This window comes from Bombus vosnesenskii, unplaced genomic scaffold (genome assembly GCF_011952255.1).
Source record: "Bombus vosnesenskii isolate JDL3184/JDL3185 unplaced genomic scaffold, Bvos_JDL3184-5_v1.1 scf7180000013444, whole genome shotgun sequence".
In the NCBI taxonomy this organism is placed as follows: domain Eukaryota; kingdom Metazoa; phylum Arthropoda; class Insecta; order Hymenoptera; family Apidae; genus Bombus; species Bombus vosnesenskii.
Genome location: NW_022883055.1, coordinates 905,890 through 920,795, shown reverse-complemented (window position 1 = coordinate 920,795; position 14,906 = coordinate 905,890). Strand labels below are relative to the sequence as shown.

The 14,906-nt window shown below is 39.4% G+C and overlaps 2 protein-coding genes and 1 pseudogene across 2 annotated transcripts; all 3 read left to right on the top strand.

The window, feature by feature from the left end:
- The first annotated feature begins 1,866 nt into the window (after positions 1-1,866).
- On the top strand, positions 1,867-3,689 carry LOC117238177 (zinc finger protein 595-like). The gene is made up of 3 exons (XM_033502854.1): positions 1,867-2,196; positions 2,307-2,412; positions 3,084-3,689. The coding sequence occupies exons 1-3, from the start codon at positions 1,867-1,869 to the stop codon at positions 3,455-3,457; spliced, it is 810 nt and encodes a 269-aa protein (XP_033358745.1). The 3' UTR covers positions 3,458-3,689.
- A 4,123-nt stretch (positions 3,690-7,812) lies between these two features.
- Positions 7,813-10,446, top strand: LOC117238242 (annotated as a pseudogene).
- A 1,028-nt stretch (positions 10,447-11,474) lies between these two features.
- LOC117238248 lies at positions 11,475-12,914 on the top strand. The gene is made up of 2 exons (XM_033503010.1): positions 11,475-11,673; positions 12,649-12,914. The coding sequence occupies exons 1-2, from the start codon at positions 11,609-11,611 to the stop codon at positions 12,791-12,793; spliced, it is 210 nt and encodes a 69-aa protein (XP_033358901.1). The 5' UTR covers positions 11,475-11,608; the 3' UTR covers positions 12,794-12,914.
- The last annotated feature ends 1,992 nt before the right edge of the window (positions 12,915-14,906 follow it).

Sequence of the window (14,906 nt, the reverse complement as noted above, 5' to 3'; positions counted from 1 at the left end):
TTTTATGCGAAACGTGGCGTGTTTCTGCCAGAAAGATTTCTATGCACGGCCGTTCAAGTAATTTCTGAATTTTTCTTTGCAGCGAAGAAATTGTGGTGGTGCTTCCAGTGCGGCAAGCGATACCTTTGGCGAGACTCGTTGAAGAAGCACCTGCGAGTTGAGTGCGGCAAGGATCCTACCTTTGAATGTCCTATTTGCGGCCGGAAGTTCAAGCACAAACATCGTTGGCAGTCACATGCCAGACTCATACATTATCTTAATATATGACCTACGAAACAAGTTTGAATCTAGCTAGTCACTGATGATTAATACGAATGCAACAAATCAGAGAAGTAACAACCATAGCACACGATTCTAATATACTGTGAACGTGTGTTGTTACGAAATTTACTTATTATCAAATCTTGATAATTTTATTTCATGAAATAAATGTTAAGCGTTGCAAACGAAGTTCCACGAGTAGTTTGTGTGTATATAAGAGGTTGCTTCTCATTAAATTCGTAAGGTAATCGAAGGAAACTAGCGAAGCAAGGAAACGAAAATTCGTAAACGAAATCCTCGCGCGTTTCCCCCGTGTTTCGTAAGTATTATACAATTAAACGAAAGAAATGGAATGTGTTACCTCTCTTCTCTTCCTGAGAGGAAAATTCGGCCAAATTTCAGGTATACGCTACACGTGTATACGCACAAAGTATTTTGGCTTGCGCCAGAAAACGCGGTTTCTCGTAAGTAAATTATTCAAATTTTCTTTTTCGTTCTTGCGCTGTGCCCCTCCTTGTCACTGCTGTCGTTCGCCTTTGTTTCCATTCTACGATATTAGAATTCACGTACTAAACGGTGAACCTAACATATATTACATAACTACGCTCGTAGGACGTGTAACGATCCTCTTTCCTTTTTTTCGCGTATAAATATCGAATGAAACGCGTTCTCCTCTTACTGACAGCCGTTTCGTCTTTTCTCTATTTTCCAGTACCAAGGCTGACGGTGAAGAACATCGAAAATCTACGATATAAGAGGCGACCGGTGATTCACAAGTGTACCAGATGTGGAAAGGGTTATCAGCTGGAAACTTCGCTACGAAGGCATCAAAGGCTCGAATGCGGAGTCGAGCAAGACAAAGCTGTCAAATTTGTGGGAAGAAGTTCACTCATAGGTTCAAGCTAACGCATCATTTGGCTTCGTGTAGAAGAAAGCGGGAATACTACGGAACGATATAAAACGCTGCCTTGTATATTACATTCGTCGTACTAACAGAAAACACGGAGAAGCGAATACATAAAATTTAAGCCTGTGAAAACTATAATTCGACAGCTAACTTCTGCAAAGCGACGATAAAATTTTGAAGCAAGGCAAGAAGACCCAATGGACACGTTACGAAGGAATCGTAACGCGAAAGCAACAACAGAGCTGCGGCGTTGTATAGTTTTTACACAGTTAAATAAATACATGTTTTCCTCTACATAACGATCGCGTTTCTCTTGCTTACAATTAGTATTATGTAAAAAGACTTTTTACGGATGCAAGATACCATGTTCTTTTACGTATTACCTTCTCAACTTTAAATAACACGTTTATTCTTTTGCTTGCTTTTTTAAGGACATTCCCGCTCTTCTTTATCATGTCCTTCTTCCCCCGACTCATTTGATCGTTCTCCTTACATCCAAAGCTGCACCGACTACGAACACCCGTGGTGAAAAATCCAATTTCCCAGGTACATGGCACACTTAAAGCTCGTTTAATTCTCGAATCAAGGGAAAATATTTTTTCTTGCTCATCTCGCTAAGGACGAAACTATAACGGATAAGGACGCCTAAGCTTGACATCTAACGAATAAATCATTTCGTTTCAGGGCTTTTGGCGACAATGCTGTTATCACAGGATATACAACAACCGCAGGACAATAGCGAACCATTGTGGGTACGTTACCCGGGCATGCCTTACAACCCGAACAGAAATCGAAGACGAAAAAATGGAAAGGATAGCGGGTCGAAGTACGCTTGCAACAGGTGCGGGAAAACTTACAAGGCCACCACGTCTTTGAGTCGTCACAAACGACTCGAGTGCGGCGTTGTACCTTGCGAAGTTTGCCCGATATGCGATAGAAGATTCAAGCACAGATTCGTCTTGAATTCGCACATCGTCGGATGCCGAAGAAAACTGCGACACATTGTGGACAAAACCGATGACTCGCCGGTATTCGCCAAAGAACGGGAGTAGCTGCTCGACCGCGATTCCCACAGTAGTCGCGACGCATCGATTGCGATCAATGCGCTAAACAAATCTTTTCTACGAATATCTAAAAGCGTTCGTCTTTAATCTTTGCAGCTCTATCCTTTTCTTTCGAACGACAATCCTTCCCTTCTGTGAATTACATCACGTGGGAGGCGTGTAAATCTTTGATCTTGAGTTGTTAGTTTGAATTTTATACACGCATACATGTATCTTATGATTAGATTCATTTTAAATTCGATTCCGATCGAAAATTTCGTAATCGTTTGATGGTTCTCTTTTCACTCGAAATAAATCGTGTTGAATGAGATCTTTCTTTATACAAAATAGATTTGCTATTTAATCCACCATGTAAATAACATTTTGGATACGTAACGGGAAAGGTAACGGATGTAATTGTATGAGAAAGAACCGAGGTGTACGCTGAAGATGCACAATGTATGGAAATACTATCATGTCCATTACATTCCGTATACTTTGTTTCAACGGAACGGATACCAAACAAATGTTTCAATCGTAATGCTTTATATCTCACCATAGCGTTTTATATGTATCGACAAATAAACGAATCTGAACGATTAAAACATAATTATATTGACGTACATATAATGGAACGGCACCGTTTTCCAGCATTTCTGTCACTGACAATGATATTGATTCTCGTAGCTCGTGTTCCTTTCATCGCACCAAATCAAATGCGATTCCTTCGATCACCTACTCGATCTGTCCGAATTCGCCTAATTTGACCGCATACTTTTATCTAACCCTGTTTCGCGAAACCATTCCTCCGTCCTGAGGTATTCCCTCTTTGATCTAATGCTGCTTGTTCACACAATGTGTTACTTCGACAGGTGTTCTATCGAAGAGCGTCTGGAGCACTTTGAACGATTATCGAAGCAGTTCCATGGACGATCTGTTGCTGAAAGAAAGGAACTACAACGATGCGTACTACTATCCGTGTCCCGTGCTCGATCCGAACAAGAAACAACCGCTGCAACAACAACAGCAACAGCAGCAACAGCAACAGCATCAACTACAGCCACAACAGCTTTTCACCTGTGCGCTTTGCGGCAGAGAGTATACCTGGATGTACAGTTTACGTCGACATCAGCTGCAATGTGGCAACAAGGAAGCGAGAAACAAGTGTCATTTTTGCTCGAGAAAGTTTTACAGGCGCGACAGACTGAAAGAACATTTGCTGGCTCATCATTCAGACTTGATTTAGAAAAGTTTACCTGTACAGATGCTCTCTCTCAGTTCGAAGTAACTTTTAAGTTTGTATTTAAGTTTACTTTTCTTTCCATTTTCATTGTACATCGTCTCCGTATATCGCTCGTACAGCGATGTATTTGCTGTATTTTGCGTGAAATCCATCGATTCAATAAAATTATTCATACTTGAATTGCTTGTAAATTATGCGCGTATAAATATCAGCAAATATAGATGTGTCCAATTTCTCTAGACTCTTGCCACTTTCTCCCACGTTATCCTTCTCGATAGGTTACGACGAATTCGCAGTAATCGATGTTTCTCGTATTCCAGACGATCCAACCTGATGAACGAGTTTTGCTGCTTTTGAATCCAAGGATATCAAACTGATTCCGGAAACGATTAAACCACGCTTGACTCGCGGGCATACCTCCTTGCAACGTTACATGTGGAGAGTGTGGCAAAGGATACTCGTGGATGGCTAATCTCCGCAGACATCAAAGACTCGAATGCGGGAAATTACCCAAACATCACTGCAGAATATGTCGAAGGGAGTTTTACCGGAGATACGAATTGACAAATCACCATAAATACCAAACACACCTCCTTAACTTGTCGACGATCCTACGCATTTTAACCCGTCGAGAGCAAATATCATCATCTTCATCGAACGTTCCATGTTCTTAGTCGCATCAAACACTCTATACGTATATGCTACGCTACTTCGCCAAGTTAGTAAGCGAAGGGACAGTGGGCTTTATATTTGAGTAGTCAGTAATATAGTAACATCACTTCCTTTCTCTTTTCACTTAATCCATCTATCTTTTTACACTTTTGCGTAACTTTACTCGATGTGTTTATTCTTGTAACTAGAATATAATCGACGATTGTAATTTATTTGTACCGCATCAACTAACAGTGCAGTATACTAGTGCTATACTAGTGTATAGTATACATGTAAGAAATCAGTGACATTATTCCGGGCTCCTGATGGAAAAGAGCTTTATTATAAAGTGGTGGCACAATGTTTGCTTTCGCTCCTTATCGAATGATCTTCTTTATAACCACTAATCTTCTATGTTAATGTAATCTGTCTCCGCTTATGTTTGAGCTTTGCTTTCACACGTTGTCATCGATTCGATCAAGCTATATTTTTCCTGCGACGAATTTGATCGATGTCTAATTAGAAACAACGAACGATTTGCTTTTAGGAAAGCTCGTTGAACGTCCTTCGTTTCGTACAAAGCAGTTGTCATCGACTAGCAACAAGACGAATAAACTCTGCGTTTCACGCGTTTTGCCGGAGCTTCGCGGAGGTTAGAGAGAAACTCAAACGAATGTATCAAACGAATGGTTCAAGTACTGCTATCAAATGTTATGAGTGTGTTCTGCGTGGGTAGAAATTTGAAACTTTTATTATAGCCTTACTCTAATCGAATCTCGAATAAAGATAATTAAGCTACCTGACGCGGGCATAGCATATTTCTCAATTTTGTTACGTTCGATCAATAAACACATCTGGCTCCGCAACAACACGTTCTGTCTGCTGTTCTTTGAATGTGGGATAAGGCATGAACGCGACGAATAAGCGACGAATAAGTGACGAATAAGCGACCTACGTCAAAAAAGAGAAAGGTGTGTTTCACATCGGTCGAAATCGATTCTATGCTATGTCGTTTCCCGCAATATCGCGGAAACACGATGAAATTAGTATATTTACGTGATTACTGCCACCGAAGCAGTAGTGAAAATTTGTATCTTTTCCGATGCATGTACTGTCCTGTGTTTCATACGATCAACCGACTAACGATAAAACCCACGTAATTATATTTGCTAACGCGAACCGTTCGTTCTTCGCAGGAAACGAGCGGACTTGAGCGATTGGTTCGTGAAGCAGGAGAACGAGTACGAGGGAGCCGCAGACACTGTTCGAGTTCGTTGCCAGCAGTTACGATTTGGCGGAACGAAAGAAGGCTGCAAAGAGCGTGATCTGCGAGGAATGCGGCAAAAGCTTCTCGAGGCTCGACAGTCTTCGAAGACACGAGAAGAATTATTGCAGAGTAAAAGGAGACAGAATGTACTGTCGCTTTTGCGGCAAGAAGTTCGCGAAGCCGCTCTCGCTGATCTCTCACGTGAAATCGGCGCATTCGACTCTCTTTTTAAAATCGCAAACATCATAGGAGAACGCCGTGCATCAAAAATACTGAGTTTCCACTTTAACAAATTTTTACCTTGATTTTTCTTTCTTCTGGCTGTTTCCCACTTTCGTGATTCGCTCGAAGCGAAGTATATAAAATTTATACGTTGATCATGTTACGCGTACGATCTTTCTTATCTTTATCAATCGTTACCACAGTTACGGATTAGCTCGTTATAAAGAAGATTGAGGGGGGAAGAGAAAAGGAAACAACATATACGCTCTGTACCAATTCAACGTTTTCATCTTTTCGAATAAGTGCCACTGTGTTATGTACCTTGTTATACATTCTATATCATACAAACCGTGAAGTCGCGCTACCTTTACAAGTATTTCTTGTTGAAAATATTACATAATATTGCACAGAAAGAGGAAGAAATACGAGACAACTTACATTAAAGAACGTGACTATGATAGTCTGGATTTTCATCTATTTAGAAAAAATACTCTTGCATCGCGCCACAACAGTGTTGTTTATTTTCTATAGAGTGGTAAAACTCTATTCTATCGGTGTAAATGGTTGAAAATCCACGGTATCAAATACTCTAATAATCATCGAAGACGAAGCAATTAGCGTAATATCACAGTACGATAATTGTAATATTTTGCTTTGTGATATGGTTTTTGTCAGAAAGAATTTCACTTTCATGCTCTATGTACGTGTGTATATGTATATCGAGGATGCTGTAAATGTATTACAGTAAATAACCGTGAAATTAAGCGCGTCCATGAAGCTAATGTTTCTTGGTATGTTCGAAATTGAATAAAACGTTTTTCAAACGACACTCTTTAATCTCCGCTCATCTGTTCGATGAATTCTCTCTCTCTCTCTCTCTCTCTCTCTTTCTCTCTCTCTCTTTCTTTCTCTCTCCTGCTCTCCCATCTCTCTCTCTCTCTCTCGGTAAAGAACGCTCGTTTATAGTCGTTTTTCCGATCGCTAACGAAATTAGTGATATTCGCGTTATAATCAGCGAATAGTCACGTATGTCAAGCTTTTGCTGAAAGGCAAGGCGAATGGAAGGTAATTTGACTATAACGAAACACATGCATGCTTCTACCCTTTTTGAGGAAAACTAGCGCAACAAGGTACTTGCGATCTCCCATTTATAACGAAGAAATGGTGTTCTTTGCAGAGAAGTCGGAGAGCTACTCGGAAAAAGAGCAAGAGGACGACGCCGAGGTTTGTGAGATCTCGTTTCACGGACAGTTAGCGATGAACTATTTGCTCTGTGACTCGTCCATCTTGAATTCCATGGAATCGAGCGTGCTCCGGAAAAACGTGAAATCTCATCAACAATTTCGATGCGACGGTTGACAGAGCGTACACGCGAATGGACAGTCTTAAACGGCACCAAGCCAAATGCGACGCGTCGTTGGAGAAGCTGCAAGAGGAAGTCGAATGGCTACATCGACAAAAGTTTTATTGCAATCAGTGCGGCAAAGGTTACAAAAGACTGGACACGTTGAGGAGGCATCAGAGACTCGTTTGCGGCGACAAAGACAACGCGTCTACAGCTACCGATAAACCGACCGTTTAATAAAAAAAAAAAAGCGTGCAGACAATTTTCTTCTCACTTTGAGACTATTCGGAACCTTTGTCGTTTCGTGATTGTTCGTTTCTGATGGCGCGAGAGAACGTGAATTTTCTCCATTTTATATGGAATTTTGAGTTATCGAAAGAAACTGTCGAATCGCATTTGATCGATACATTTCCTTTTTTGTTTTCTTTTTTTTCTCAAAACGAGAAAGAGAAATGTTTCTCACGACTTTGTTCGATTAACATTCTGCGAAATTTATGCGACTTAACGGAAATGTTCACGCTTGTTTATTTCCATGCAATTTGTATTTGTATCTATATTTATGCGTCAATTAAACATAGAACAAACACTGGAAACATTCGAAAGTATATTACATTGCCTTTAGTTTACATGATTCGCAATAATTATCGCGCATGAAACGTGATCGCTGCCACTGAACGTTTTTCCCGCAGGTATCGAAGATACGAGAGATTACAGCGCGTTATGGGTGCTGAAGAGAAAGGCTCGTAACATCGGAGAAGACGAGGAACCTTCGTACTTCCTTAACAAATCGTACATCTCGGAAATCGGAGGATCGGCGAGTCTCGCGAGCGGTATGCATCCACGTTACGAATCCAACTCGTGCGTCACTGCTCCTGGACCACGATTCGTGTGCCTTCATTGTGGGAAAAGATACAAATGGCAGGATAGCTTGAGGAGACATCAGAGAGTCGACTGCGGGAACAAGGAGAAGAAATTTTCCTGTCATCTATGCGACAAAAAGTTCAAGTACCGATACGAACTACGGAATCACGTCGATGCTTACCACGACCTATAAATCCGCCAGGTGCTAAGTTTCTCTTTTTGCATTCGAATCTTTTTCCATCGAGCGATTTGACCAGCAGCCAAATATATCGCGCGTGTCTATAAACATTTTTATATCGTCAATAATGTTTTCATTTCGTGTCTGCCACGTTACATGGAACTTGATAAAGTTATTCCACTGACACATGGTTACACGCACAACTATATGTGCGCGCGAACCACAGTAATTTAACGTGTGCCATAACGACTGTCGACAAATTACACGCGTGTGATGCGAATGTTCTTCTCAACTATTTGGAAAAATTCGTCGCAAAGCTACGTCGGATGAAGTTTTGTCGAATAAACGTTAATTACTAAATTCTGGAGTTGACGCCAACTGGTATTTGTAAACGCGAAAATATAAATGGCTTGCCATGTAGGTTTACGTAACGGAGGGACTAGACTCGTTCGTACACTTGCCGCTTTTCAAGTCAAGCAATGGGAGTATATAGGTGTCTGTACGAGAACACAAATAGAGAGTAGCGACTTAAGGGGGTATTCTGGTCTAGAGGCATGAGTTTCGGGCGATCTTTGAAGCTCTGTACAAGCGAAACAAAAAGTATTTTTGCTATCCTTCTTTTTAGCATTTGTTTATTGATATTTCGAGATTAGATTGATATAATTCACTGAAAAAAAACTCAATATTTAAAAAGTTACGAGCTGGCAAAGTGGGTGCTGACAAAAAAATGGGGTGTCGTGGCGTGCATGATATCAACCCTTCTGGTCGTCCGAAACAAAAAATGCGAACAGATTCTTAATTAGTATGGATGCCGCTATCGTCCGAACCTTGGAAAAGTCAATACAACATTTTCTTAGAAAATGACGGCCGTTTGAAAAAAAATTTCTTATTTCGCACGTTTTTTTCACAATTCCGAACGTTTAAAAAATAGTAATATTAAAGATTTTGAGCTGAGCGTGGTCCGGACGATAGAGGAGTATATAAGGAATATTCAGATCAAATTTAAAATGAATCGGTTCGTTAGAACTTGAGATATCGTGCACGCCAACTCGAAAAAAGTAGTTTCGAGAAAAACGCGTTTAAGCAGATGCTGCGTCAGAAAAATGGCTGTAACTCATAAAACAATTGAAATTTTGAAAAATCCTTTTAAGGGCATATTCTCGAATGTCTAAACTTTGGAAATATGAGAAAAAGATTTTCGATTTTTTCAAATTTCTAGACCAGAATACCCCCTTAAGAAAATCACCAGTCTGTGTAATATTGTAGCCGCGAACTCTACAAATTGGAATTGCAATTGGAATTGGTTTTTGGAATTCTTTCCGTTCTTTCTACCTATTTGCCATTCGAATGCTCCCTCTTCGAACGATCGATCGATGATTATTGTACCTACGTACGATCTGTTGCATTTCACTTTCGTTGAATAAAGTTGTTTCAATGTTTTATCTTATGTTATTGCTCCTGTTCAACGCTTCGTTTAGTACAGAATTTTTCAAGCGGCATTTTAACGAACCGATTGTAAGATCGACGAAAACTATAGAATCGCGTCGTTCGGCTTGCACCGCGCGTATCGATCGATATCGTTTGACAATTCCGTAGCGTCTAGTATTATCGACATGGTTGATCGTAAGAACTTTGAACAGGTTGAAAAAGTGCTCGAATTACGCTTCTAAGATTCTTTCACTATTATTCACTCTCGTGTAACAATTCGGCAATGCTGTCTAAACGGTTTATTTGTTTCTTGAATTTCAGATGGCTACTTCTCGTTGCAACTGCCGTACGGTTTGCCATCGGGGTTTCAACCTTACGCGGCCAGCATGAATTTACCGCAAAAGATGAAATGAAATATTTGCGCAATGATGGCAACTTGATGAATATTTGTTTCGGTTGTGGCAAGAGGTACAAGTGGAGAGACAGTTTATTAAGGCATCAGAGGGTTGAGTGTGGTAACAAAGAAAAAAGTTTTGCAAATTGTGTCCGAAAAAATTCTATCACCAGTATAAGTTAAACGAACATTATCAGGGGCGACACAAGATACCGAAGCCCCATTAAACCGCATAAACTTTAGTGATCTTTGTTCCACGAATGATTTTTAGAATATTTTTATATCGATATTTTAACCGGCGAAACAAAAATGTTCCTCGAGAATATACTATTGCGAAAATACTCGATGCGATTCTCAAATTGTCTTTTTATATCGACGGGGATAGTATCTCAAGCCGATGAAACTATGTTAATCGCAACAAGACTGCTTTAGAATACGTTCGTTGTACCGCTTGAAAAATATTACTTTTCTTATCGCCGGTTTCTTTCACAGACACAAATCGATCAGATCTCGTCGACTAAAACTGAACTAAGTCATAATCGGTTTCTACTTAATAGCGTGTAAGTACGTAACGATAAATTGCTATACCTGAACGTATAATTACTAGGAAGCCGTGATAAGAATGAATAAATATGGTGAATTACAATTGTCATTATATTCTTTAATGACATCGATAATACCATCTTAATCAATTTCAAGCATAACAATGCGAATAAATTGCAAGTTGCTGTTCCTCTCTTTCCTATCGGCCTGTTGTCGTCGAATCGCTTGTTCAACGTTGTATCCGAATCGGCGACCATGCTCTCCGTTTTCGTGAAACAAAGCGAATTAGAAGGAAGAAAAGAGAAAGGTGGAAAATCTCGGTGAAGTTTATAAATGTTGCAAGTAAAGTGTGGCTGCTTGTATAAAAACTTAACGTGCTACTTAATCATAACACGAAGCCTTGTTTGCGGTGAACCTAAACCTCGTATATATGTGTCTGTGTCAATTGCCAGAAAAATCAACTTCATATTCGTAACTAATTTTATGAGACGGGTTTTACATTTGCTTAATAACACGCGCCATCCAAAACGTCAGCAAACGTAACAGAATCTTGAAGATAAGCCGCGTTCGACGATATTTGGACATCAAACAGAAATACAAGGGCGTAAGCGATCTCGATGTCTCGTTGAGTCTCCATGTCTAAATAGCACTCGGAACGCGTCTTACGTTCAGGAGTTTCGAAAATTTGATCGCAGACTTGATAACTGGAAACGACAGGATCGAGCTGGTGATTTAAAGCCGCGGGTAATCGTTTTCACGGTGATCGGTTGAACGTACCACGATTCGTGCTTTCAGTGTAAATCCACTTTCGCGTAATTCACGTTTCATCTCTTTCGAACGACTATCGATGTAAGAGAATCGTCGACGAAACGAATAGCAGACAACGCAGAACGATATTGATTCTGTTATCTATTTTCTAGAACGCAAGTACTCACCAAGTGCAGCGATCGAATGGTATTATCGATACCAGAGCTTGTATCTTCGTCTGATGGCGGAAAGTCAAGTGACGGAGAAGCCAGGTTCCGACAGTAACGAGTATTCCAGCAAGATACAACGTTCTGGAAATTGCCTGAACGACGTTGTTGCGTCGGGGAAGATGTCGGAGAATGGATTAGACGAGCCATCGTTGGCAGGAAATCACGCGAATGTTCGCGATACTTGCAGCTACTCTTGCTCGCGTTGTGGAAACGCTTACACGAGGCCTCACTCCTTGAACAGGCACATTAGATTCGAGTGCGGTGTCGAGCCGCAATTGAGTGTCCCATATGTCACAAGAAGTCGAAACACAAGCACAACTTGCTTCTTCATATGAGAACTCATCAGAAACCAAGTACATTTCCATTAATTTACAGAAACGTTAAATGTGTATAGTTTGAATTCAACGGTGATCTCGAAGGTTACTCACCATTGTATTAATATTCGACTGACCAGAGTAGACTGACTTGTTGCCATTTTTCTGTTGAATTCCATCAAATTATAATATCTGCTCTACGTGGTAAACGTAGTACGGACAGGACAATAAAGTAAAGAGTAAACGAGACAAAGATGAAATATAGGTAAGATGAGTCGAAATGAAATCGATAAACCATTATTGTATATATACATATATATATATACACACACATATATATGTATATATAAAATATATCAAAGGAAACAAGGGAGAAGTTTGTTCGAGTATACACGCATGTACTTACATACATAGATAACTATGGGCATCGATGAATACTCACAATTGTACGATAAAGAAAATAAATATTTTGTATTTACGAAAAGTTATCGTATCTCTGATCGATTTATTATCGATCTCTTGTTACGTATGTCTTATTGCGTCATTAATTTTCGTATCATGAAAACGAATAGCAGACCGTGACGATTCTCATCGTTCTAAATGTTCATTTAATAAATGTTAACACCGTTGAGAAACCGTGTATAATAGTCAGAGAAACGGATCTATTTCACGATGAAATTGTTCTTCCATAGAAATGTCGATAGTTGCATGCGAAAACTGTTGTTTGCGATTGATCGAGAATATTGTTTAGAACGAACGTACAGGTAATTGTGCGCGAGTGTGCCAATCATCTTCACACGATTATCTAAATTTTGTTGCGATCGAGAGGAAAGGAACACGTTTATTTTGCCATAGCATGGCTCGATGTAAGGTCCTCGAATTCGTTGTATTCTTTCCCGACATTAATATTATTTTGCCGTAAAACGCTTGTTTCTCTACTTCCGCCACGTCTTGCCAATCGTTGTATCAAATGCGTGACAAACGTTTCATCGTGTGCTTAACAAAATGTTGCAGTTTGGAAGATGCTGAAGGATTTGGAAGATGGGCCACCGTTTTTGTGTCCGAAATGCGGTCGTACTTATTCCCACAAGTGCAACCTAACCAGGCATTTACGGCTGGAATGCGGCGTTGGGCCAAGATTTCAATGCGCCTGGTGTAAGAAGCGATTCAAGCATCGACATCACCTGCGGGATCATCAGAGGATCCACCTCTATTCGAATTGCACGTTTGAATTGCGAAATTGAAATAGTACTCTCCCTATAATCTATACGCTTGCTTGTCCTTTTATATTTCGCGCGATAGTCTGATTATTCGATTATTTATTTATTTATTTATTCGTATCGGGTTGGCAACTAAGTGATTGCGGATTCTGTCATTAGTCGATATCGACAAAATCCGCAATCACTTAGTTGCCAACCCGATATATCGTTTATTTATCTGTTTTGTTTATGAAATCGTTCGTTCGTTTGTTCGACTATTTCTTAGTTTAAAGGAGACATATCGTTGCAATATTTTTATTCGAATTGTTTGAGATATTTTTCTAAGGTGCAACATGTACAAGTTACCCAAATGCAATATTTTCTCGTTAACAGTCCTGTTAACACGTGACTCGTAACGTTATGCCTTAAAGCATAGTGTAAAGCGTTATTTTGTAAGTTCTGCCGTGCAATGCTACTTGTAATTGTTTTACGCCTCATTGAGATTGCAATATTGCGGAGGAAAAGAGGAAAAATTTTTTCGTAAAATTATTAATTAACCCTTTGCACTCCTATATCGAGTGTGACTCGATATCAGTTTTTATCTCAGAAGCTACTTTGTCGAGTTCCACCCGACATTCTTTCGTGTCCACGTTTCTTTAATGAAACGTGATAATGAAAACCAGGTTTGCTTCCTGGAAATTGTTTCAAGATATATCGTATACTTAAAAATTACAAAATATAGCAATAGTGTGATTAAAAGTGGTATTTAAGTGAATTTGTTTCTTCCTTCGTTTATTTAAATTGTCTTATTTTTTTAGTTAAAGTAAATTTCAAATAAAGCGCTTAAAAGCGTTACCAACTGCTGATAACGAAACTGAAATAAAATTCGGAGTGCAGAGGGTTACAGGTACACGGGGCATTTAACAGAAATAAGGAAACTGAGAAACAGAACGGTTATCCATCGGTATGATTCGAGAATTAAATATGAAATTCATTTGTCACGGTAAATTATTAAGGGAATAATGCCATTTTAAAGAGTGTTCAATACGAAAATATATTATTTTTATGCGCATCGTGTGTATAAATAGCTCAAGTACTTAAACTAACAATGACTTGGAATCATCCGACTTGGCATTAAACGATTGGATATTCGAAAATTATCCTGTTAAATATTCAACGGTATCTAAGAAACGCAAAGTTATTTATTCAAAGTTACAGTACTTTTGATGTTTGTGATCGGTGTGATTGTCAAGTCTGTGCCAAAAAAGAGATATTAATATAGTATTTGCTAGCGTGTAAGTCGTAACTGTACACTAAACGTAGACGAGATAAATATATTTGCACAGAGAGAGACTGGAATGTTACGCGTATAGAGGAAGAGCCAGGTGGCCCTAAACGAATCCGTCTCAAGTTTTTGTAATTTGGTGCTTCTTGCGTATTAGCTTATAGATCACCGAACTATGCGAACGGAAAGGTGTTTCGGAAAACAATTGCAAATACCTCTTAACCGTGCCAAAGATACGCCCCCTAGTTTTTATGTTTTATGAAAGATCCACGGGAAATGACAGAAGATGGTATCTTGATATCACTGTCGTTAAATCATAAGATGATATTCGAAGATGTATTTTCATTGAAAGAAAAGAATGTAGCGATTTTACGGAGTAACGATATTGCGATCGTGCAATATAATAAAATATCATTTAGCCACGTCGAAGAAGTATAGCGTTGAAAAAAAACAAGTTCGTAACAGTTTGGCGATTAAAGCGATTATAACACGCCGTACGAAACGTATCTGTTGGTAAACGCTTCTTTTATAATACGCGTACGAAGGAAAGAAAAACATAACTATTTTATCGTAATATGATAATATAGAAATTGCTTACTTTCTGAGTACCGAGTGGAAAACGATACCACTTGTGTGAGAGCTTCCGAAGGTCTGATCGCGGCGATACTAACACTACAAGTACAAGATTACGCAAGTCCTCAAAGTATCTATTCGCGAAAGTTTTCTTGATGATGTTACTTTAATGAATTTCCAAGGAATGATAAAAAAACAGTGTTTTTTACCGTAGT

Coding starts and splice junctions, on each gene's coding strand:
- LOC117238177 (XM_033502854.1), top strand. CDS start 1,867: ATGCTGTTATCACAGGATATACAACAACCGCAGGACAATAGCGAACCA. Junction 2,197..2,306: donor ACAAAACCGATGACTCGCCG/GTATTCGCCAAA, acceptor AATATCTAAAAG/CGTTCGTCTTTAATCTTTGC. Junction 2,413..3,083: donor TAAATCTTTGATCTTGAGTT/GTTAGTTTGAAT, acceptor TTACTTCGACAG/GTGTTCTATCGAAGAGCGTC.
- LOC117238248 (XM_033503010.1), top strand. CDS start 11,609: ATGTCACAAGAAGTCGAAACACAAGCACAACTTGCTTCTTCATATGAG. Junction 11,674..12,648: donor GAGAACTCATCAGAAACCAA/GTACATTTCCAT, acceptor AAAATGTTGCAG/TTTGGAAGATGCTGAAGGAT.